General features: G+C 41.3%; 2 protein-coding genes across 4 annotated transcripts in view; one reads left to right on the forward strand and one right to left on the reverse strand.

The window, feature by feature from the left end:
* cenpp (centromere protein P) overlaps positions 1-426 on the forward strand; it is a 109,115-nt gene extending 108,689 nt beyond the window's left edge. For all 3 annotated transcript variants that reach the window (XM_085158819.1, XM_085158818.1, XM_085158820.1), the window contains exon 9: positions 120-426. In XM_085158819.1, the coding sequence (XP_085014945.1) occupies positions 120-250 (131 nt within the window). In that variant the 3' untranslated portion in view covers positions 251-426. The remainder of the gene's footprint in view (positions 1-119) is intronic.
* On the reverse strand, positions 327-24,459 carry ippk (inositol 1,3,4,5,6-pentakisphosphate 2-kinase). The gene is made up of 14 exons (XM_085158816.1): positions 24,200-24,459; positions 19,870-19,929; positions 15,403-15,498; positions 14,098-14,164; positions 13,873-13,991; positions 13,307-13,396; positions 10,508-10,566; positions 8,394-8,466; positions 7,590-7,742; positions 7,157-7,277; positions 5,522-5,657; positions 5,332-5,434; positions 4,718-4,809; positions 327-4,188 (listed from the first exon to the last, which is right to left on the reverse strand). The coding sequence occupies exons 1-14, from the start codon at positions 24,278-24,280 to the stop codon at positions 3,972-3,974; spliced, it is 1,467 nt and encodes a 488-aa protein (XP_085014942.1). The 5' UTR covers positions 24,281-24,459; the 3' UTR covers positions 327-3,971.
* Between the last annotated feature and the right edge of the window lie 1,201 nt (positions 24,460-25,660).

Here is a 25,660-nt window from a genome sequence, read left to right on the forward strand (position 1 = left end):
TATTCATCCGACAACTGATTTTTTCCACTGTGATATTTAACTTTACTCCCTCTGATTATCAAATCCTGCAGTTATTTCTGTCAGTTAAGCTCATATTTTTGGTTTTGTGGTTTCTGCAGCTCTCCAGCTGTTCCCTTCTCAGGCTGTAGGCGGTGCTGCTGAGGCCTTTGAGAGCCTGCTGAGGATTCTGGGACCTGAAGCTGCCCTGGAGTCCATCATCCAAGCAGTCAGCCTTTCACAGGAAACTTAAAACAGAAACACCTCCAATATAATGTGGGGGTTTTTTCTATTTAGATTAATGTCACAGAAATGAAGGACAGCGAGAGTTTAGTCTCTTAGAAATCTTTATTTCAATAGAAAGAGCACGACTGTAACAGCAGAGCTCACGGGTCAAAATCTACAAAAATAAATAATTTAAATACAAAATGCCGGACAGCAGTGTCACCTTTTGTATTTCTGATAGTTTGTCTTCTCTCAGCTATTTACACAGTTATTACAAGTCTGTCGGTATCACAATGCTGTGATATTTCTGCAGGCCAACACTCAGACAGCAGCGGAGCTGCGGCTCACGGGTGAGACAAAGCGGTCTGGACACGGTTAGAAGGTTGTTTACAGACTGAAAAGTATGTTTTTACTTCACACCGAGGCCATCGATAAATGCAACCTCGTTCAGTGGTTATAGTGTTAGTTTTCTTCTTTAAATCTTACAACAAAAATAAAAATTGGGCAGTTATGAAAAGCTGAAAGTTTGTAGACAAACTGCTGTCTGTTAACGCTTATTCACAGACGCAGCACTGAAGCTCGATCTTAAAACAAACATCAGTGGCTGCTAGAGGGGCAAGAAAGTCATCAGACAGGCACATGTAGTCGGGTCTTGATTAGTTTGGTCAACAGTTGTGATCCCAATTAATTTAACCTTCATGTGAGTGGAATCATTACTGGTGCCAAGTGTCTCCAACCACTTCACACTTGAGCTGAACTAAAGAGTGAAAAATGAGAACTTTGTAGTGAAAATGAATGCAGAGCGTAACAGTTTATTCCCAATTATCTTTTCTTCTGCGTTAGATGGAAGCCCAAATTAATCGGCTCAGGTCTACTAGAAAGATCTGCCTGACATTCAGTTCTCGATCCTGTGGAGATGCAGAACCTGCTCTGCATCAATGGAAGAGGTATACATGTGTAGATGTCCGGACACTCCTCGATCTCACCGCGCTCCGCCGCCCTGCCTGCCTGAGGCGTCTTCATTGCAACATTTAAAACGATCAGTGGTTGGTTCAGTTCACTGCTGTCCACTCTCCAGCCTTCAACTGCTCCTCCTCCCAAAAATCCAGGTGTGTGTCAGAGGGAGCCGGACTTTAATTGAATCCAGCTTAGTGTTTGGATTTAACAGAATTTCTGATAGGCGATGAGGAGGAATGGAGTGTGGAGGACACTTAGTGTGATTCATTTTCAGACTGGCTGATGGAGGCATCTGAAGGTGGAGAGCGGAAGCAGGAAGTGAAGTCAAGTGTTACCAGTTTATCTGAAGCCTGTTGGCACTGCAGGAAAACCTGCAGCGCTCCTGAACATATCATTACTCAAACGTCACATGACCCTGTCGAGCTTCTTCAGGAGTTTGAGGTACTGAGAGTTCATGGCTGCGTCCATGGATCGCCGCCGCTTGAACGCAGCCTGTAACAGTTTACTCACATGCACCCCCCCTCAGCTTCCAGTCCTACCAGAACATTTAGGCACATGGATGCACACACACAGACAACAAGAAGCCACTTATGGCACAAAAACCAGCAGCAGCAGCATGAAGCTCAGCTTGTCAGAAGAGGAATTTTTATTATAATTATTATTATTATTGTTACCCAGCAGCCTTTGCAACTTTCCCCTGCTTCACATTAAAACCCTGAACACCCCCTCTGTGCAGCAGAGAGGCCACACTGAGCTTCATTTGCAGACGTGAATTAAATCTATGCTGCAGAGTAACATGCAACGCCTTGGAAACATCACTAACAGCAGGGGTTCAATGACTGGGCGCTAGTTTGTGGATGCTGGTTTACATCATTATAATGGAAACTAATAATATTTTATTTATTAGTAAAGTGAATGTAACATTTCTGCACACCAGCTGCGTTTCTAGTCAAAAACAAAGAGCTGACATTGACAGGAAGTGTTCTGCACTTCACAGCATGAAGGTAATTCATGCCAGCAAATTTTCTTTACATTAATGAGGTTCTGTCCTGGTCCTGTGGTAAATCTATAGTTATAGATATATTTGTCATTTTATTTATCACAGATAAATGACTGATTCTGAGTGTCTCTTTACTGAATGGCATGATATCAATTTCCTAATGCACAGTGCATGCTTTCCTGGGTGGACAGACTTAAAGGTTTTCAAGTCTTTGATTTTTCCTGAATTTCACTCAAACTACAGACTTTAAAGAGGGAAACATGCCACTCATAGAATCCTGAAACTGAGTATGGCAGAATTAAAGGTGGTGGTAATATAGAAATATAGTTTTTTAGCATGTTAAAGCTTATTTTGGTGTAAAGCTGGAAAAGCAACAGACTGGTGACTGTACACATGCATTTCTATGTGTTCAGAGGTATTATTGAGAAGCAAGACTCGCTTCAGCAAAGGAAAAGTAATCATTGTTTACTTTCTCTTTATGATCACATCATTGCTATAGTGAATGACTCAACTCATAAATTCAGCTTTCAGCTCAGTTAAATCGCAGCGCTCAGACTGAATGAAAGACATGCTCTGTGTATGATCACACGCGTGATGATCATGCATCAGTGTCTCCATCCGATGAAAGGAGAGTCTTGAGTCCACGTTACGAGGACGTTGAAGTTCGAGGTTTCTGTATTTCTACAGAGCAACAATTAGTTTGAATGTTAGAATGAGTGAAATGCAGCAGTAATGTGCTTTCATCTCTGATAAAGGCCCCGCTGTACCTCAAAGGTCACTTAACCTGAGTACATCATGAAGCTCAGTGTTGCTGACACAGTCACATCAGACTGTAGACTGAATCAGTTTTGCTAACTTTTTTCCCCATTTTCTCAGACACGATATTATTTTTAATCAAACAGTACCATCCGGACCTTTGTTTTACTCCTCTTATCCTGTATAAAAGACCGACTGTGAGCATCAACAACACAACATTACTGGAGTGGAGGCAGAAATGCAAGAGATCACCTCTCTGATAAATCTAGTTAAACTTTCACAAGAGGACACATGTACCAAAATTAGCACACATACTCTTGTGAGTCCATTTTTATGAAGCCAAATAACAATTTGAAAATAAAAGCAGCTCCAGAGTGACATGAACACAGCTTTTTGCTTGTATCCACTTTGAAAGGTTTGTGTTGCGGCTTGACCTTTCACATATTTAGCAGATTAAACCAATGGGGGTTTGGGAAAAACAGGGAGGCAGCGTTTCGCTTATGACCAAACACCACGCAACGTCTTTCAGCACGGAAGCAAAGCCTGCTCAGAATCAAACCTCAGACCAGTGACATTACACCAAAGCAAAGCAGAGATCCTCCCCTCACCTCTCTCAACATCAGAGGACAGCCACGCCCACATTCATGAACTGACATCAGCCCAACGACCTGCTTCTCCATCACTTCCCCTCTTCTCTGTCTTCTGCAGCACTGCCACATGCAGCAATCTGGAGGTTAATTCTTAACTGTCACCATACGCTTTATTAAAGCAGGAGAAGCTCTAATAAAGCATGACAGATGTTCGAATTCACCTCCCGATGGGGGCGATACAAATGCTCTCGTATCAGTAACACAAACACCTGGAAGTCACTCAAATATCTTGTTATTCAGAGGTGACCTCGTGCAGAGCAGCAACAGAAGTGCGGTGAGGAGCTGCAGCTCTGCGGGTGGTCAAAATCCCACCAACGCTGCGTCTCCTCTTCATCAGAGGCATCAGGGCTGCAGTTATCCTCCTCTTCAGGACTCAGACTGGGCGCTCACATGGGGTGGAAGAGCAGGGTGCAGTCCTCCTTCTCTCTCACAGGGCCCTTTGGCAAGGCACCGCCAGTCCTCAGATAACAGGTGACGATTTTCTGGTCCAGGCGCAGCTGGCGGGGGATGCTGTCAAACGGCTTCGGGTCCAAATCCAGGATGGAGGCTGAATAGGAGAAAGCAGGAGGTCTGAAGTCCCTGAGCTGCCTCTGACCGGAAAGACTGGAGGAGACAAGGAGGAGGAGGATTAGAAACAGAAAGACAAGCTGATGGCGCCACCTGCTGGACTCTCCAATACACAGTAGTGTTGATCTTTCTCAGTATTTTATTTTCACATCTGTAAATCAAAGGACAAACCTGTGAAGGAGCTTCCTACTCCAGACCTCTCTGTGCCGAAAACTCAACGATGCATTCAAGTGTCAGTTTTCTTTTTTTGTTCATTACTAAATGAACAATCTAATTAAAGCTGCCATTGGTTATTATTCATAGATAAAGTACTACAACTAAACCCTGATGTGAATCTGTGCACATGAACATCCTCAAATAAACAGAGCCATCAGCGATTCTTATAAAAGACACTTTATGCATTCCTAGTGCCAACAAATGCACAACATTTCCTCCAGCTGTTTGTTGTTGTTGGTTTTTTAAATCTTTTCACATGTTTTCAAACTCACTGATGAGGAAACTCAATCCAAGCGTCACTGTTTCACCTACAGAATAGATTTTTCTACTTGCACAGCTGAATTCTCACCTTTCATTGTCCTCTTCCTCCTCACTGCTGGGCACCAGGGCAACCATGATGGAGCAGTCCTTGGCTGTCATGGCCACACGGTACTGGTGCACCTACAATAGAAACACAGCAGGTAGAACTGTTAGAATATCGTTATGTAGGCAGGACTTTTGTTAAGTCAGGTAACACAGACACCGTCTTCAATGAAAGTGAAACTAATCACACAAAAGTATGAACTCAATCCCCAGCATCCAGTTTTGTGGTGGGAAAAACTCTTCACAGCTGAATCGCTGTCATGTCTCAGTAACCACATTCATGTGATGACACGCTTTATAAAACTTAACGACTAAAACCAGGGACACGCCCGCTACATTCATTATTTGTTTCGGTTATTTTTTCTCTAAAGTCTAGTTCATACTCCAATATTACAATAACAAATATTTAAAACTAAACTGTGGGAAAAACTATAGTGAACGTGGTGTTGGCATGCACGATTAGGTTGTATATCACGTTTCTGCTCTCTGGTCCTTTCTACTTCTGTGTTTCATTTTCAGTAAAGCATTTTGGTGGCTGTTGTTGTTTTAATGTGAAACTGATGCAAACAGTGCACCGACACTTGTCTCCAGGGCTCTGACCTTTGCAACAGCGTACTCCACAGAGCCGTCATCCTCTGACGGACATTTCTGCAGCTTCTCCAAGAACGCTTCATTGTACGGTCCTTCTATCTGAAGACGAGTCCTGGCATAAACAGGAAGTGATGTAAGAGACCAGGCAACCAAAGTTTATTTTTCCCAGTTTAAATTTTCCTTAAATAACAGGGGTTACCTCTCTTTGGGAAAGTCCTGCAGGTGTTGCTCCATCTGGCGGTAAAGAGGATAAAGTCCTTCGATGTCCAATGTGTCCAACATTTGCGTCTGAAGGATCCTGAACAAAACACTGTCGCTGGGTAAACCCCGAGAACCTAGAAACACAGACGTGTTCAGAGGAGGAAGGTCACAGTCTGTTCTCATCAGGTCTAATATCAGGGTCCCAGCATTAAAAAAAAAAACAAGCATGAGTCAGGTTTTTCTGTTTTGCACATTTACATAATCATATTCAGATGTTTGTGCCGAGAAAACAATCACTGCTTTCAGTCCAAAGGTTTCTGAAGGAGGCCGATTGTGCACAACAGCACAATCTTGTAATACTAAAAGTGCCAGTAATTTAATTTTGTTATTTTTGATAAATAGTTATTTGTCTTTTGATGAGTAATGTAGGGGCTGAACTGATATCAAAATGACTAATTTTGTATATTTGCTAATGTTGGTTAATGCAAATGTCAGCCTGCAAAGACAAACATGGAGGAAAACACGAGAAAAGAACTGAAAAATTTAATCTGGAAAAAAAAAAAATTAATAATGTACACTCTAATGTGACACACACACACACACACACACACACACACACACACACACACACACACACACACACACACACACACACACACACACACACACACACACACACACACACACACACACACACACACACACGATCAAGAGGAGTGGGCAGTAAAAACATGGCTTCAATTCCAAGCTGCTATAAGTTAGTCTTCTGTAAGGACTCGAACTGCAGCTGACTGCTGTTTGCAGTAACTACAAAACTCGATCTGGTGAAAATTTTCCTCACTGAAGTATTAAATTGCATCCTCGGAGTGTAGCTAAATTAAAACACAACAGGCTGCACTGCTAGCAAGGCCACAAGTTTGTTTTTGTTTTTTTTTTTGTTTTTTTGCCTGTCCCGTTTGGCTCTTTTGCCATCAGAATTATTGTCTAAAGGCGAAGAAAGATGCCCAACGGATTTTCTTTACCAAATTGACCATCCCAGCTTTGCCGTAATGGTCCATTTGATTCACCTTTTATTCTTTATTTTATTTTCACTTGCTGAATACGGGACAGACTTGACTGGGGGAAAGAAAAGGGAGAAAGAAAGAGGGAAAGAAAAACAGTTGAGAAGAGGGACGGGGGAGAAGGGCAAAAAACAAAAACCAACAGAATAAGCAGGAAAAAAAAAAAAAAAATACATATATCGATCACCTGGATCACCTGTTGAGAAAGAAAAAAGAAAACAAGCAGAAGAAAACGAGAGTAATACAATAAACCACATCACAATGATATATGGGAATATGACAGTAAATACTAAATATTAAACATTATTGTGCAGCACGTAAGATCGACAGCACAGTGTGCATTGAGGTAGGCCACAAGTTTGTGAAAGGAATGAGACGCAAACCAAAGCAGAACCAGAATTTAAAAAATAATAATAATAATTAAAAAATAAAAATCAGGCATGTGATTAACACGGAAATGGTGGGACTGCTCCAGCTCTGTGGATGAAAACTAATAAACTAGTGCTGATAATGTTGGACTACTTAAGATCAGTGAACCCGTCTGCACCCGAAAAGAAAAGAAAGGTCCTGACCATGGCGAATCCTCTCTTTGTTGAAGATGCTCGCCTCACAGAAACTCCGTCCCTCCGCTTGTCTGTCCGCCACCACACCGCCATCTCCTCCTCCACTGCTCAGCAGGGCATTCACAAGGACCTGCAGACAACGGGGGGGGGGGGGGGCATTTTAAAATCTCAAGGATGGGATTTATAAACTGTCCACTGTCCATTAAAAAGAAAAATGCTCATACGCAATAAATCTCCGTACTGCTGAAAAATAAAGTTTTTTTTAAGGCACACGCGCAACAGCACACCCTTTTAAATTAAATCCTCCTTTAAAAGGTAAAAAGTTTCCGTTCTGTTCATGCTGAACTTTATGAATTCCTGCATACCTGCATTCCTGTTAGTCTGTATGTAATGAATAGTCCCAGTGTAAGACTGCAGCAGATTTATTCAGGTGTGCTTTTACCTGAATGAAGTCGTTCAGGACTGCTTTGCTGGTCACGTGACTGTTTATTCGATTGTTTGCGTGTAGGAAGTAAGGTCTGAGATGATGCAGCAGAGAGTTCATGTCCGGCGACTCGTCGCTGCCTTCCTTACTGCTGTAAATACACTGACCGCCCTGAAAAAAAACACACACACACACACACACACACACACACACACACACACACACACACACACACACACACACACACACACACACACACACACACACACACACACACACACACACACACACACACACACACACACACACACACACACACACACACACACACACACACACACACACTTTACTGTGGCTGCTTAAGTGACCTCAGATGTCACAGAACTGATACGGAGTGTCTGGTTTTCTTTATTTCAGACATTTTGAGGATGGGTTCATGAAAACGCGGGGCCAAAGTTTTAACCAGCGATGCTTGTGGTGCATTTACAAGTTGGATTAGATCAAACTCTTTTTCTGTTACTGCATTTTGAGCCTTTTCCAATGACTTCACCTCCATCACACAATTGTTCTTAGAGAGGCGTTGCCTCAGCTTACATTTCCTGTTCGTTCACAGTGATGTGCTCCAGGTTTCTTTCACCTTTTGATCTATTGATCTCTCACAGTGAAAAAGTAACCACGCTCATCACAGCCAGCATAAATATTTAGAAAACAGGATATTATTTATGTTGAAACAGTTCCAAGGTGAAATTCCTAGTAGTAAAAACAAGGCCGCATAAAAACAAAGACTTCAAGTTAAACATGTATGAGTGTGACTGAACTCACCTTGAATACTTTGAAGTTGTTCTGAGGTTCTTCTATCAGGTGTTTGATGGCAAAATGCATTCTCTGTCTGTTCCTAAAACAAACAAAAACAACAACAACACAGAAATAGAAGCTTTATTCTCAAGAGCTGGATCTGCAGTACGGAAAATAAACGTCTGCAGGTTAGGAAGACGCTGAGGTGTTGGGGTTGGGTTAGCTCAAGTCGGTTCACTATTCCATTTAATTAATTAATAAAAACACACTTGCTCTCTCACGTTATCCATAGTCACACTCACACACACAGAACAATCAGAGAAGTGTAGCCACAGTTATAAATGTTCAAAAACATTTGTCTTCCAGCAGCAGACATTTTTTCTGTGAAGTGAATCAGTGACTTTTTTTTGCTGTTTTCGAGTAGGCTCTTGTTTTAAAACCAGCTTCTTTAGTTTCAAAGAGACACTAGGAGTACTTCCCAAAGTCTGACCTGCACAGTGGTGCTGGTTAGCACGATAAACATCTGTGAACCGAGTAAGTAAACTGAGCTTACTCTGCAATAACTTTTCAGTAATATGGCCATTTAAGTTTCTCATTAACAAATTGCATGAATTAGTGCAACTTATAGTTTAGGTGTATGAGCAGAATTCAGGTGAGGGGGCACAACAACTTTATTAGGCGACCTGATAGAGGCAAGTGTGGGCACCTCCATAAAAGCAGAGGTTTCATCACTTTCCTGGTCTGGAGCATTCAGGCTCCTGTTACAATCCACAATCTTCCAGGAGTGGATATCCCAGCCAAGTCACCGTAAGGTCAGAGTGTGCAGAACACCCGAGAGCTAATCTCAGACTCCACGTGGGTGGCTGTAGCTCAGGTGGTAGAGCAGGTCATCTACTGATCGGAAGGTTGGTGGTTCGATTCCTGGCTTCCCCCAGTCTGCATGCCAAATATCCTTGGGCAAGATACTAACCCCAAATTGCTCTCCGATGCATCCATCGGAGTATGAATGTGTGTGTGAATGTTACTTAGAAAGCACTTAGAAAAATGTGCTTGTGTGAATGGGTGAATGTACAAGTTGTGTACAGCGCTTTGAGTGCTCAGAAAGAGTAGAAAAGCGCTATATAAGAACCAGTCCATTTACCATTTACAGGCCTCACATAGCACGCTAAATGTTGAAGTTCACGACTGCACAAGTAGAAAAAGATTCAACAAGTCGGCCTGTTTGGAAGCCTCGCAGGGAAGAAGCAGCTTCTCCCTTATTTACAACTTTTTCACTACAATTAATTATTTTTTGTCCTTGACAAGTAATGATGATTTTAATCACAAAAATGACTCAATCACTGTTAATGTCGCTTTTTGTTCAAGCAATTCAGTTCAACGTTTCTTTATCTTTATTTGTTTTTTTTACTGCACAACAAATTAAGAGGTTACTCCCATGGTTTTAGCTTTTTTACCCTCCCATACCCACATTAAGGAAAATCAGCAGGTTTGGCGTCAGGTCAGAGATGTAGAAAAATGTGAGAGGAAAACCACGTGTACTCCTAAATGTCAGGCCCATGTGTGTGACTAATGTTTAGACACTTCAACACACTTCAACACAGATCAACACAAAGAATTTTCCATCCAAAGCCATCATCGTGCAAAGCCGGCATCATCAGCCGTCACGGGCCCACATTTCAACTCATCAAAATATCAGTCCATGTGTTCACCCTTCACTTCATAGCACACAAATTTCTGATAAAGGGCCTGATAAAGTCTTAGTAGCTGTGGCCAGATGTTTTCCATCCATCACGTCAGGAATATTAAACAAAGTGGGGACGCGAGCATCCAATCAGGAGTGCCACGGTGTTATTCAGCCGCCCTTTCACACAGAGTCTGTGCCATGGTTGCGCTGAAGGACGTTTCCCCACACTTGCAGGTTTCCCTAACCAGCTGCTCCAGACCACAACATGAGCGGCACAGATAACACACTTCAACAAACACCTCACAAACTGCACAGTGAATGCATTATTCCACTTCAACTGTGAGATAACCAAAGTATTTTTCCTTCACTTTGTGTTACTGCAATGTTTGCAGAAAACATTTCATGAATGGTAAATGACACTAAAGGCAGCTGTGTCTTAAACGCTGCAGAGTCTCACCCTGAGAACAGGTCGAGTGGACAGTAAAAACTGCGCCTCTTCCACTTCCCGTTGGCCACCTGCAGACACAGAAGAGTGGAGAAATGTCAAACAGAGAGAAGCAACACAGAAACAGCAAACATTTGTTAGGTGCAGGTTTTCATGGGGCTAGAATAAATCTAGTCCTAAACTTTTGATGAGATCAACCTTCAGATTTTTATTAACATGTGTTTTAAAAGTTAGTGAGCGGTTTTGTTCTGTTTTTTTTTTTTTTTTTGCTGTTTTGTCATTTGAAGGATGCTCTTTAATGGTGGTCTTTGTAAATTTGTTCTGAAGTGTGCAATATGAACTGCCACCGTTCTTTGTTCTGCTGGTTCTCCGGTTCCGTTTCCCTTCTAAGACGGCGTGATTGACACCCCTGCTTTAAAAACAGGTCTCTCGCCATTTAGCAATTTAGAGCAGAGACTCATTTCAAGAATGTAATGATCCAGAATCTGCAAAGGCCCAACTTTGGGAGGGGGGATGGGACCTGGGATAGATAAAAATTCCTTCTCGTCTTGTAGACCGGAGGTAAAAGGAAGCAGGTTAACCGTTACAAAGACGGTGACGGGTTGTACAACTGTAAAAGAGCATGAATACAACATGTCAGTGCTGAATGGCAACATTCAGCGATCATCTGTTTTCTTCAGTATCTTGCTGGCTGCTGGTAACCACTGAGAGGAGGGACGGACTTAATTTCTATTGTTTGCCTTTTAGAAAGATGTAGACTACCAGAAACCCGTTCCCCAGCACCTCATGGCACTTCCTGTATCCATGTGCTTCAGTAGTAAACACTTTGAAAGTGATATGGGGTAGCTTGGAATAACAGGCCTTTGTAAGTGAACAACAGACTGATTGACTGCCAAACAAAGAACAGAATACAAAATCATTAGTCACAAGTGAGAAACAGGACTGAAATCTTCATAATCAATAACTGACCCCAAAGAGAAAACTGAACAGTTTTATAGAGTTACTCTATACTTCAAAGTGAGCTCGCATTTTAATGCTAAGAAAACTTGCTTTTCTCAGTATCTGTAGACCTCAGGGAGCTCCCTTTATCTATATGGCATCACTCTATGCTGAAACAGGACAGAGGTTTCTTGCACAACGTGACCCACTTCAAAAATGCACAGGGGGGAAAATAAACTGTGATCAGGTGAAAACCTCCAGCAGCACTTCAGAGGATGCAGAAAACCTTTAATGGCTGAGTGACGCATTTCAGCTTGTGAGCTGCAAATACAGGTGCTGCTGGAGTTTTGACCTCTTCAGAGCGGAGACACGTGTGGCCGACTGTGGCTGCAGTAGACACTGTCCATTTATAAAACACTCCGTTTCACTTCAGCTCTTCGTAGGTTATAACTTTGTCTTCTCTGCAGTTGCCCGACAGACCGACAGCGGCACAAGTAACAGTGACCCACAGACTGTTTGGACAGGATATTCTGTACACTTCCTCCATCGACAGCAAGCACCATCTGCAATCCTCTTCCCCAGCTCGAGCACAAAACAAGCATTAGACTTTAGGTGTGCCCATCCAGGCCACGATCAATCAGGGCTTTTGTGCATCTGAAGCAGAAGATAACAGACCTTTATTTGGAGCAGCTTTCATTCTTTACTCCCTCTGTTTGATCATGTGATCATCTAACAAAGGCTCACATTTTCAGTGTTTTTTGTTTTTTTTAAACAAGTTACTGCCTTCAGCTGATTACTCCACTGCAACTACAGACACAAATCAGATGGATGAAAAAGGTCGTTTGAGGATCTGCACACAGTCGCTTTATTTATAAGAAGTGGAGCCACGCACACACATGAAAATACTACACACACACACACACTGTTCTGAAGGCATCACAGCTTCACTTATCCAACGGGAAGTTTGACAAAACATGACATGAACAAGTTAACCGAACACAAAAAAACCTGCTCAGGCAGGTTTAACTTTTTAGGATGAGCTACCTGAGCGTTCGGCTCACAGGAATTACTTATACATACAATCATCTCATAGAGCTGATTGATTTTGGCAATGATCACAATTATTTAAAACAATAACTTTGTTTGTTTGTTTTTTATTTCCTGACTCCCTGACTTCACCTAAACTCAGGCTGAGCTAACCTGATACTCACACAGATCCAGCCCACTTTAGTTTTTTTTTAATTGAATACTGGTTTAGTAATAGGACATCCAACTTTGTGCAGTCAGTAAGTTTTTTAGGGACTTGAATTTAATAAGCCAGTGCTGTCTGAACCAGAGACAGAGAGGAGAAATAACAGCAACACAACATTTTCTGTTTTACAAACCCAGAGTCGCCTGTACGAGCAGCTACAACCATATGTGCATTTTTATACGCAACACACATACATGTTATTGTTTGTGCTGTTATTTGACACTTTCTGTGCAATAGTGTATGGCCGCTGATGCACTTGCACCCTCATTAGTTATTCTTTTATAACAATTATCCTCCAGTATTTTAAAATGTCTTATCATTTTAAATGTTTTTCAGTGTCACACCCATTATGAGGTTAGCATAGCTGCAATTTCATTGTGTTTGCATGATGGGAGGAAAAGTCCTGAGTCTAATGCCACTACAACACTGACTCATTATGGAGTGAAGAGCCTCGTGGGCTGTAATAAAGAACGACAGGCTGAGGTGAACAAAACACGGTAATGTTTAGTAAAGAGGGCATTAGATTCTTATACTTCTAATTTCAGCCCATAAACATCCATTAAAATATGCCTGATTTCCCATCATGCTGTTCTGTAGCTGCGCTGTGTCTTTGTACTTACCTTGTAGTGTTGGTGCATGCAGTAGCGACACACTTTGGTCTTGATGTCTTTGCTGACATGTTTGGGGGATGGCAGGAAACCGCATTTAGGCTGAAAACACAAAACATCAGCTGAATGAGACACACACACACTCATACTCACCCTCATGTGACTTTAGTCCGATCACTGTGTGTGTGTGACAATGGTGTAGGTCCTGGGCACAAGATTTCTATCTCTATGGCTGAACATCACTTTTATTACTGAGCTTCAACTGAAATTAACAACAAGCCAAATCTAATTAACTTTATTATTTTCAGGAAGAAATATCTGGAGGGGCATTAGTTACAGCAATAAATGTGAGTTACTTAACAGAAGTCTGTGTGTTGCCCTGTTATTCCTGGACGTGTAATAAACAAAATATCTCAAATCTGATCTCAATACAAGTTTCGATAACAATCCAGGATTTTCTTTTGCGGTAAAGGACAAAAAGTCTTTGATGTGTGGCCTTTATTGTTTGAAGGAAAACCCCTGACCATGTACAAAGGGACAAAGTTAGCTTAGACTATCACAAGTGTGTGTGTGTTTACCTTGATCTCGATGCAGAGTGGGGGAGTGTGTGTCGGCTGGTGGAGGGCTGGAGACGTCAGGTTGGGCAGACAGAGCGCACACCCACTGTAGATGTCCATCACCTTATCACAGCGCCACGCTGACGCACACAGATAGACAGAGCGTTTGTTTAATCTGACTGCAGCTCATTGTGCCGTTACAGAAATATCACAAGTCGAAACAAGCAATAAACATTTCAGTCTCACCTGGACGTTGATGTTGGACTTTGATTGATAGCTGTCGCACAAACTCGAGAGGCAGTTTAACCACTTCCTGTATGGAAAATAAAGCATCTGTTAAGCTGCTGCTACATCTATGTAAAGCACCGCTAACTCCAGGCAGCGTGCTTATCTTAAGTTCATCATGGAAGCGATAGCATGCAGAGCAGGCCGGTGTCACAAAGTCAATGTCGAACATTTACATAAACACCCTAATAAATATCCTTCCTATAGTACACAACTGAAGAATCATACAAAACACTGCTTTGACATGTTTTAATAACCATCACATGTGAGGAGCGGCGTGAATTTGGACACTACTATAAATGTAAGAAGGACAAATTCCGCTTTTACATGTAAAGTTAAGCATCATCTGACTGGGGAATGATGCTCATGTGGTATAAGCCCTCCAGACCTCAACACTGTGACTCATTGTTTTTCGGAATATCTGATTTATGATGCAGCTCAGAATAGATCAAACGGGAGAAACAGTCCATTTAAAAATAAATAAAGCAACCTTAGGCATCGTTTCTGTTTGGAAAATTGTTATCTCATGATTTCTGAATGTTCTGATAGTCTTGTCTTTAGGAGTCACAGTTGCTTTAGCAAAGATATGTCATTGCTATAAATGAGACATCTACTTCTTTACAATGTTGCATTACTTTATATTTAGGAAGTATTAAAGGCCACTAATAACTGAAATTGCCGCTCTCATGAATAGCTAAAGTGACTTCACAAACACAGATGCGAGCCGTGCTTTGGTCTCTCCTCTGAACAAAAGATGGATCAAGTCTCATTAATTAGTAATGTCGCCACAAGTGTAAAATGGTAATCACTACAACAGATCACCTGACACTCAACATCTCGACATCTCAAGATAAATAATTCTGGTAGAGCACCTGACACGGGTCTAGGGATGGTCGTAATTTTCAAAGAGTCATTCAGGAATAACAATGCATTCACATTTTCATTAACACACTCCAATTTACAAACACGGGCAAGCAAACCAGTGCTATAACTTATAGGATATATATAATGAATCACAAGGGCCTGGATCACAGAGGGGATGCTCTAACATTGAGCCAGCAGATGAAGACAAGCGGCATCACAGCCATACTGGATGTTCCCCTCTAAAGTTTATTACAACAAGTAAAAGGAAAAAGGCAACATATTTTAACGAGGACATCCACTGATCCTGAAACCCTCTGTGATCCAGGTCCTTCGCCATCCTCAGGGATGCAAAGCTAAATCAGTCCAGTGTTCCTGAAAGTAAAACACTCGACCCCATCTTACCCCGCTGTGGATAAATTTCTCCCCAAGCAGGCTGCTCATCACGTTGGAGCTAAAGTCAACAATGTTCTGGATCTGCCTGTAAGCCTGCTCTGCTGTCTGGGGGACAAACACACACAAAGACAGGCAGGTAAACACACACACACACACACACACACAAACCAGCAGGTAATATCCTGTTAGTTAAAGCCAAATTTTAACAGCAAAGAAGAGATATTTAATCGCTTCTCAAGTGTCACGGAATCAGATATGATTATAATGAATCTGTTAGTCAAACAGATGTGCTGCTGTTCAGTGATGCATTTTCCTCCAACTTACACAAACAGCTGGGAAGTGTGAGCTTTGCGGAGAGGATTAAAGGTAGAACTCTCTACAAAACCAGCCACACCCATGATAAACACTGACTGAAGGTGCAGCATGAAATGGAGAAGTCTGTGCAGAAAAATCATCTGCCAACAGGAACAGAATGCAAGATTTAAAAGAAAAGAAATTTTGTTAAAATTACCAGCTGGTTAATCAGCTTTGAGCTCATGCATATGAAAGAGGAAGTTTCTAAAATAAACCAAGTCAGTGATTAAAAAAAGAAAAATAAATTAACTCCAGAACCAGCAGTAATGTGAAACCTGAACTCCACCAACCAGTACTGGAATCTCTGGGATTTTAACACTCGTATACCTACATGTTTTCATACAGTTTTTTCCTAAAAGCTAAATTCAGTTCAGTTTGCAGAAACCCACCATACTAAAAATAAATGCATGAACTAGTTTTTCAGAATTGTGGTAAATCGGGAAGTGTTATCCAGGTTGTGGTGAGCAAGGGGTGGATCTAACTGTGACAGGGCACGCTCATATGTAGGGATGGGTACCGGTATCCGGTGCCATGATGGTACCGGTTCTGACATAAACGGTAGTAACCAGACCGAAAAGCAGCGCACATTTCGGTGCTTTATTTCGGTGCTTTTTTTCCTGAGCTGTGATACACTTTCTTCTTCCTTACATTTGTATTGGCGGTTGGCAAACAACTGAAAGGTGCATTACCGCCACCAACTGGTATGGAATGATACACTTTAGATTCTAGCCAATCATTTTAAGTTTCCGAGAATAGTAGGCGGGTCCAGGTACGTACGTTCTTTTAGAGCAGAGCTACAGATTTAAAATGTCCAAGGCGAAGCGGTCAAAAGTCTGGCTGTACTTCACAGCAAAAGATGCAAACTCAGCAGCTGCAACAAGTGCTTTAAGCTGATACTGTGATACTGTCAAAGAAGGTAACACCTCAAATCTGATGAAACACCTAGCGACGCATAGTGTTTTTTTTTAAAGCCGAGAAATGCGCCGTATTTGATAGCTTGCTGCGAGACCTCACACCGAGCACATCTACTGCGGGTGTGGTGCCTGTTATCGGACCCGGAATTAGCAACATCCCCCAAAAACCCGAAGAGGAGAGTCCTGGCCCCTAGCCCTGCCAGTGTAGCAGAAATGATGACGGATGATGATGCAGCAGCAGCAGCCGTTCTTCTCTGCGTGAGTAGCTTAATGTTGTTCGTGTGTAATTTACGTTGAGTAGGCTAACCACGTTATTACATTAATGCATGTAAGGTGAACAGCAAACACCATCATAGCTACATGCAGCTGTCTTCTTGTTTGATGGCAGATACTCCCTTCACCCTGGCCAAAAAGGCTAAAATGACCAAAGAAAAAGTGGAAAACAGTTAAACATGAGAGGTTTTTGGACAAAGTTTGTGTTTTTTTCCATTGTTTAAGCACTGCTTCCAGCCAAGAATGATACCATATATGCCCCATAGCTGCAGAAAAGGCTAACATTGTTATCTTTTTACAAAAAAACAGCTGAACATGAGAGGTTTTTGGACCACTTTTGTGTTTTCCATTCTTTAAGCACCGGTTTGAGCACCGTTTAAGCACCGGCACCGTTTCAAAAGTACCGGTTTGGCACCGGTATCGGATAAAACCTAAACGATACCCATCCCTACTCATATGGTAGCACCTTAAAAAATGAACACCATTCTGTTTATTAACAAGACTTAAAGCTGACATATGAGTTAAAGGAATGCAAGTTTAAGCTGCTTGTACCATTTGTTTTACTTTTTGAACCCTATTTAACGTCTGTGGTATGACTCATGACTTAGACGTTGGAAACAGTCAGTCCTGACATTCTATCTGATGGAATGAAATAAATTTGAATTTTGGGCCTGGGTGCGGGGCCACACTTTGGTTTGTATTTGAATCTTCAATCTGACAAAGATGTAAACAACTACAATCTCCATGTAAATGAAGGCTGTGAGGCGGACTTCAGTCAGCCAACAGGTGCGAACAGCCTCATTTACTCTCTGTCCATCAGCTGTCAGCTCATGACCAGCTTCGTGAGCTGACATAATAATTAATAAATAATAAATAATAATTTAAAAAAAAAAAAAAAAGAACAGACACTGGTTAGTTTGATATTTTTCAGACAAGAACCCCAAGAAAAGCAGAAAATGTGAAATACTATTTCTGCTTAAAAAAAAAACCAACAAAAACAACAACAACAACAACAACAACTTGAGGTGAACTGTTCAGCGCATGCGGTTTAAGTAGAGCTGAGTCAAGTTAAGCCCGATGTGCAAACAGTAAACTGTTTTCATTGCTTCAGGTTGTAAGTTCTCTGACAGCAGATATAACATACTAAGTGCTTACACCAGTGTGCCAATCAGTGCTGAATAGAGCTGGGCGATATATCGAGTTTTTAAAAAATATCGATATATTTTTATACGAGATATAAGATGTGACAATATCCTTTATATCGATATAGTCTATGTTACGTTATAACTATACTTGTGGAGCCGCAAGTTTGCCTCTCTTTCGTCCACTTTTGTCTTTACGCAACATTACTCGGCCTCACCTCTCCTTCACTGAACACAACTCCCCCTCCTCCCCCATCGCTTCACCTGCAGGAAGCGACAAGATGGGCACGGCAAATCTCCGTTAACGAGTTACTGCGCATCGCCCCGTGCGTGGGGCTGGACGCCGTCAACGTGTTAGCTAGCTAACCACGCTAACGAGCTAACCACGCTAACGCCATGCAGCCCAGAGGCGCTGCACAGCCTAAAATCCTTTCATTTTCTCAAAAGTTGACAGCGCGCCTTATGTATGAATTCTGGTTGTGCTTGATGGCCGCGAAGCGATTTTATGTGGTACACAGCGCTCAGCAATCTGTCAAAAAATGTTTTAGTACGACTTTGGTAAGCTACGGTGCTGCACCGGTTGATGGATTGTCAGAGCATTACGGCTACCGAGGAGCCTCGCGGAGTGATACGTACTGTGCTTCAACGTAATATTACCCTACTGTGTATAAGGACCATAAATGGCACCTGTTAAGAGACGTGGTTACGAAGAGGATTTCAAACTCAATGCTGTCAGTCACACAGTAGAAGTTGGGAACAGAGCAGCTGTGAAATCTGTCTTTGTTACTATGCTCTGCATCTTTTAGTTTACATTTTGACTGCACAATTGTGAGCTTTTTGTTATGCACAAAAACAACATTGTTTTCTTTTATTTATGGAGCATTATTATTTGCATTATTAAATGCTCATAATTTATTTTTGAGTAAATTTTATGTACATCTATGCTCTATGTTAATAAAAGTGCCCGTGTGACATCTGGGACACAGCTTTGACTAAGAACTCTCTTTTTGTTCTTACTTTATGGCTTAAAAAAATATCGAGATATATATCTTATATCGCCGTCCAGGTAAAATATATCGAGATATGAATTTTTGGTCATATCGCCCAGCCCTAGTGCTGAACTCCTTAAACTGAAGACAACAGACCCAAATTTCACCCATTGCCCTCCCTCAAATCAGTTTCAGGAATTAACAAAGGTCAGAATTATCAGCAGTAGATTGTGATCCATGCCAACTTTTTTTATATATTGATTTCCCAGAAATGGCTGCACTGATCCATCATCAACTCAATGGTGGGAGGGGGATGGGGGGGGGGGGTATTTCTGTCTGCTAGTTTGACATTACACTGGAGATTCATGTGACAGTGTTTGCAGAGATGCTTGTTTGTCTCCAACTATTTTCCACTTGGTGTTTGCACTCGTCAGTGAAAGAGGACACTGTTGCAAAGAAGGCATGACGAAGACTCAAGGAGATGCTGATGAGACATTTTACACATACAAACCAGACTGAACAAGTTAGTACAGCTTTAAAGGGCATGCATAAAGTCAAGAACCAGTAGATTGTTAGGATTTAACAACATTTTAGCTGCTGCACTAACATAAATGCACTTGTGTTCAATAGTTAGAGACTAAATAAATCCCTCACTGTATGCAATGGAAGCTCTGTGACAGGTATAGCCTACATTCTTTCTCTTAATGCACAGGGAAGGAAATAAAGTCAACAGCGTGCATGTTTCTCTGGCTCTCAAAAGTGTAGGCTCAGGCCCTCCAACCCTTCAGCGAACAGACTCATTACCTGTGGAGGGTTTTCAGAGTCCTCTGCTGGATACTTGAGTAGGCGCAGAACTCTGGGATGCTGCAAAAGACATCAAAAGCATCAATTAAGCTCATTTTTGGAAAGAAGACCAAAAAAAGGACACATCTGGACACACATCTGAAATACTGAACCCAGTCAGTGCAAGTCACAAGAGTCCTTAAGAACATCAAGTCCAGGGTGTGTTTGGGAACAAAACACACAAGTGGTATAATTAATGCTAAAGACTGCAGTAGGCATCCAAATATCTGCATCGGAGTGCAAGTTCAGACTTGTGTTACTGTGCACAAAAACATTCAAACACTCAGTCAGTGAAACCCATTCACATGCCTTAGCGTGCTGACAGAAAACAGACTTTAGTTCTGATTGTCAACATGCTCACAAAAAAAAAAAAGTTACAGAGCAGACAATGCATTTTACTGCACTGTGAATGTTGTACAAACTAAATAATAATAAAAACAATATATAAAATAATCAACATTTAATGTTTATTATTAATTAAATATTATATTTTTAATGAAGTAATTCAATAACCAGGGTCAAAAATTTTTTTAAATTAAATGTCCACAGATGCAATGTTATTAAGACTTTTCACACGTTGTAACACCGCCCTGAACTTTTTCTAGAAATTGCCCACGACACCCACATGTTCACTCCCTGCACACTCTACCCACGCGTTACCAGCGCTTAAACCACATAGAGCCTTTTCAGTAGTGCAAATGCACCTGCTGTGTGCTACACGTGGGAAAGAAATTAATAAAAGCAACTGGCCTCGTAGTTCACGTGTAAAAAACATCTAATGTTAGAACTGCTTTGAATAAAAGGATGTAGCTTTGCATGTAAAGGCTGCTTCTTTTATCCAACTCCTTTGAAGCCACGCTAATAAGTCTGAGCTCTTTGTTTTCCAAACACAGTCCCAGAACAGTTTGTGAAACGATCATAACTTAATTTACTCAGTTGTGTTAGCGGAGAGAAATTTCCCACCCTTACTTAGATGTAGTGATTTTGGGCCCATTTTCCATTTTTAGAGAGTTAAATAAAACAGAATTATATTTAGAGGGGAGCAAGGCTTGGATTTGTGGATCATTGGGGCGCTTACACCACAGTCAAAGGACAGGGGCGATCGTGGCTCAAGAGTTGGGAGTTCGCCTTGTAATCGGAAGGTTGCCGGTTCGAGCCCCGGCTTGGACATTGTTGTGTCCTTGGCCACTTCACCCGTTGCCTACTAGTGGTGGTCAGAGGGCCCGGTGGCACCAGTGTTCGACAGTGAATGAACTGAGAGTCTGCGCCAAGGCCCCCACTGAAGATAAAATAAGGACCGTTTTAAACTGTGAATCATGCAAAACTGCTCTAGCAGAGCCCAAGTATTAAAATATTACATGATGGATAGATATAGTTTAACTCCTTTGGTCTGCCAAGTATTTAAATTCCTGGATCAACCAAAAACAGGCACCTTCATCTGATTATGGTGTAAAACTTTTATAAAATAATTCTCAGATTTTATCCAAATGACTTAGGGCTGTTCGATATAACGATATATATCGGATGACGATATAAAAACGTCTATTGTTTCATTTTATGCTTTTCGTGGTGTCGCAAAATAAACTGTTTACGGCAATATTTTTTCATCGTTTTGATGGTCACTGTAGTGGCTATATTAATTTCTTAAAGTTCTCTCTTTCTCTTATATTTTATATAACCACACTAAGGATGGACAAGCGCCTGTTTTTATGCGTTGTGGTTAGCAACAACGACGGTAACAGCATCCTGTGTCCGCTTGTTTATGTTCCACATAAAGCTTTCACAATACAGCTCAAGATCCTGTTGAGACTTTTCAAAATAAACGGAATCACGTGAAAGCAGATTATTTACGGATGAGAAGTAAAAAAGAGCCGCCAGGTGCTAAAAAATAAACCTTAGACTCAAACGTTAGAACAGGCTTTTCCCCGCAGCACGCCGTGTAATAAATACTAACAAAGAAAACGGCAGCCGTTACAACTTAACGTTACAACTAAAAATGTATAGTTTCATGCATCGGTTAAAACACTCGACTCCAGCTACATGAAGCACAGCTGGAAACACTTCCCGCAAGACGAGCTGCCAGAGATTCACAGAATTTACAGAAAATGTTACATTTTTGTGATTTATATCGTTATCAGGACGATAGAATTCTTATATCGGGATATGAGATTTTGGTCATATCACACAGCCCTAATATGACTCATTTCTGTCTATTGCTATTTCTCTTTAAGCAACTCTCTGTGGAATTACCATTTGGTGACACTTGACTGTAGGAATGCAAAACTCATCATGTGGAAAGCATATTTATGCGGTGAACATCTCTAATTTAGATTTATCTTTCAAATTTGTTTGAGCCCACAGCCATCCATCCTATTACTTAATGCTTATCCAACAGAGGGTCACAGGAGGGCTGAAGCCCATCCCAGCTGTCACAGGGCGAGAGGCAACAAACACAAGCATATCTTTGGACTGTAGGAGGAACTAGACCGAGAAGAGGAAACACATACATGAAAATGAAAACATGCAAAGGCCCCAGCTGCCCTGGAGATTCAAACTAGGAAACGTAATGCTATGAGACAACAACCACCGTACCCAACCTGTTTCAACCAACATCTCTGCCAAAATGGGGTATAAACAGAAATCAAAGGTAATATCTAAAAATTGAGAATAAAACCAGCATTTCCCTCTTTAAATTAAAAGACATGTCTGAGAAATATTGCATATTTATTTCTATACATCTAATAATGATCTACTATACATCTAATTTACACCAAAGGAAAATCATCAGAACTACGATAACATCTACAGATATTCAAATTAATACTTCTGGTTAAATGCCACAAAATGTTCACTTAAACGTTTTGCTTGTTTTACATCCGAAGTGCCAAACAAAGCTTCAGTTTAGAACTTTTAATTTCTTCATTGAGTTTAAAGAATCTGTAATGGTGGGGGGAAAGTCACTGGATTTCATAAGGTGGAGCACCCAGCGCCAGCTTAGGCATTACACATAGGCCTCAGGGGTCTGGGGCAATAAACTCACTGTGCCCCTTCAGCTGTCTGTGTCAGCTAATTTACTATACTAAATTTAACATTAATTTGTATACTTTGGTACTGAATAACTTAAACACCCATATCCCCAATAAGTTAATAATTAAACTGAGCTCACACTGTATTAGGTTTGCAGTCATTTAGAGCTTCTGGAGCCATCGTGCCACCCAGCATGACTGAGGAGGACTTTGGGAAGTTCTCATGTCTCTTTGAAGCTAAAAAGTTGCAAAACAAATGGAAAAGTGTTGAGGATACTGTGTGCTCACAGTCTGCTCTAGTATGTTGTGAGTTCATTGATCTAATTCTGCACTTGAAGAAAATGTTTCTCTTGTCTGCTTTTATTATTTATGTTTTTATTAACTGTATTATGCGTATATAATTTTAATACATTTTTTGCAGGGTGAATAGCAAAGTTACTTGAGCCCAGTGGCCTCCTGTCAAAGTTGGTTGCCCGTTTAGCTAATATAATGTAAAGTCGATCCTACCCAGCCCTAAATTTGCAAAACAAAAACCTGAACAACAAGTGCCAGCGGTTTTATTAGGAAGCCCTCAATGTAAATGCTTTGTCTAGGAGGTTACAACATCCTCGATCTGATTCATGCTTACAAGATTTCACAGATTGCTCAACGGCAACACGATCAGGTCAGTGCCTTCAAGGAGACTTCCCCGGGGAGGGGAGGGGGATGAAGGCACGTCAGTGAACGCTCCACTCTGTCCAGGTGAATAAAGACGGATTAACCTGTGTGGAAGTGACTTGAGCAGACACTGCGTCGGGCAGCAATCCAGAAAAGTATCTCTCTTCTCTGCGTATCTCTCCTTCCAGCTGCTGGAAGGAAAGATGGGAGAGATGCTAACGGCTAAAATAGCTCCCGAACACCCCGAGGATTTTACATTTTAACTACAATCGCCAATTAGTCAACCACACGCTGTGTCCGGGCATTCTTCTATACGTAGTTTGTAAGCATTAGCCTAATTGCTGTTTGGCAGTTTTTCACTGACTGCCTCAACAACTAGCTGATACTAGCTAGCAAGCCGGCTCAGCTAGCAAACACAAGCTAACGATGTACCGAAGATAAACAAAATCCTACAAGGTGACATTTCGCCTGCCCTTATCATTTTTCTCCAAACAAACTTTCTGGTAGAAACAATCCCGACCCGAGGCACATTTTGCCCACGAAAAGCACGAGGCGAAAAGGTTTTAGTAGAACCTGAAGCTAGTCTGGTGTTGTGCTAGCTGACTCACCTGTACGTGTGAGACCACCAGGCTCTTGTTTCCTTCTCCGTGGTACTTCCAGTCGTTTTCGTCCATTTTGTCCAGTTCCATTACACCAGAGACCAGCAAGTGCGCTCCCGTCAACGGCCAGAAAGTGACACACAACGACACGGCAACATACAAGAACTGTAGATCCACTACTGACTGCAAGCAGTAATTTAAGGGGACTACAACACAACCGACGGACTACCCTTGCTGCTGCCCGGCCCCGGCAACTTAGTCACCGCCCACATTACCACTTCCGGTCTGACTTCAAAATAAAACTCCTGATAAGCGTCAAACGCAAAAATGACCGAGGAACCGATGAATGAAGAAAATGACAAAATGACAGATAAAGGAGGACGGATGGAGGACAGTTGGTGAATAAGGAAGTACAGAGAATTAGTAAAGGAGGAAGAGGATGACAACAGTTGATCCAAGTAACCATATCCGTGGTGGTATGGAGATGTCTGAAAGAGTGGGCAGTGGAGTTTTTGACCAGTATTTAACACAGTATTAGAGAGTAAGACGATGCCTGTGGAATAGAGAAGTATTCTGGTCTTCAAATATACTCTCTTTGTTTTATAAAGTTTTCCTAAAGCAAAAAAAAAAAAAGGTTGAGTTACATGCTTTTATTTGTAGCTTTCTTCAGATTTTATTCTTGCTAATTTTGCCCAACTTCACTTTCTTTACGCACATTGACAAGCCGCTCCCTGTTGGCTGTACTCCCATGTCCCGCCTGTTCCACTGTGATTGGTCAGAGGGTTGGACAGATGAGCTCAAGGACTGTAAAGACGCCACAGTGTTGTTTCTGACAACATTACACGTGAAATAGAGGATAAGAAATGGAAAAACACTGTAAATCGTGTGATTCATCAGTAATACCTGCATAGTATCTGAGAAAAGGTTTTCAAATTTAAAATGCACTTCAGTGTTAAGCAGTGCATTAGCAATGAATACATTTATTTGACATACAATTTGAAATTAAACTTAAAAAATTATTTTTACCTCCACCAAGACAGCTACTTGTTTAGTTTGTCTTTTTATCCTCTGACAAGGAGGTTATGTTTCTGGTAGTGTGTGTGTGTGTTCATTCTGATTGGAAACACAATGGCTCAAAAAGTTTTGAATTAATTCTGCTAAAACTTTGTAAGAGTGTTAGAGTGGGGTCACCTTAATAATACATTTAAATTTGGCTTAACATCCACCAAAGTCTTTGAGGTCAGCTTAATGATTTATTGGTTGAAAACTGACAACAAGCCCTATAACATTGCCCTCTATATATATATATATATATATATATATATATATATATATATATATATATATATATATATATATATATATATACAATACCCTTCCTTTAAAAGTAAACACTGGCAGTCATAGCTAATGTTAGTAACACTTCATTTCTGTTTATTATGGTGTTACTTATTCTGACTTTGTGCCATA

The sequence above is a fragment of the Neolamprologus multifasciatus genome, chromosome 5 (assembly GCF_963576455.1).
Source record: "Neolamprologus multifasciatus chromosome 5, fNeoMul1.2, whole genome shotgun sequence".
Lineage (NCBI taxonomy): Eukaryota > Metazoa > Chordata > Actinopteri > Cichliformes > Cichlidae > Neolamprologus > Neolamprologus multifasciatus.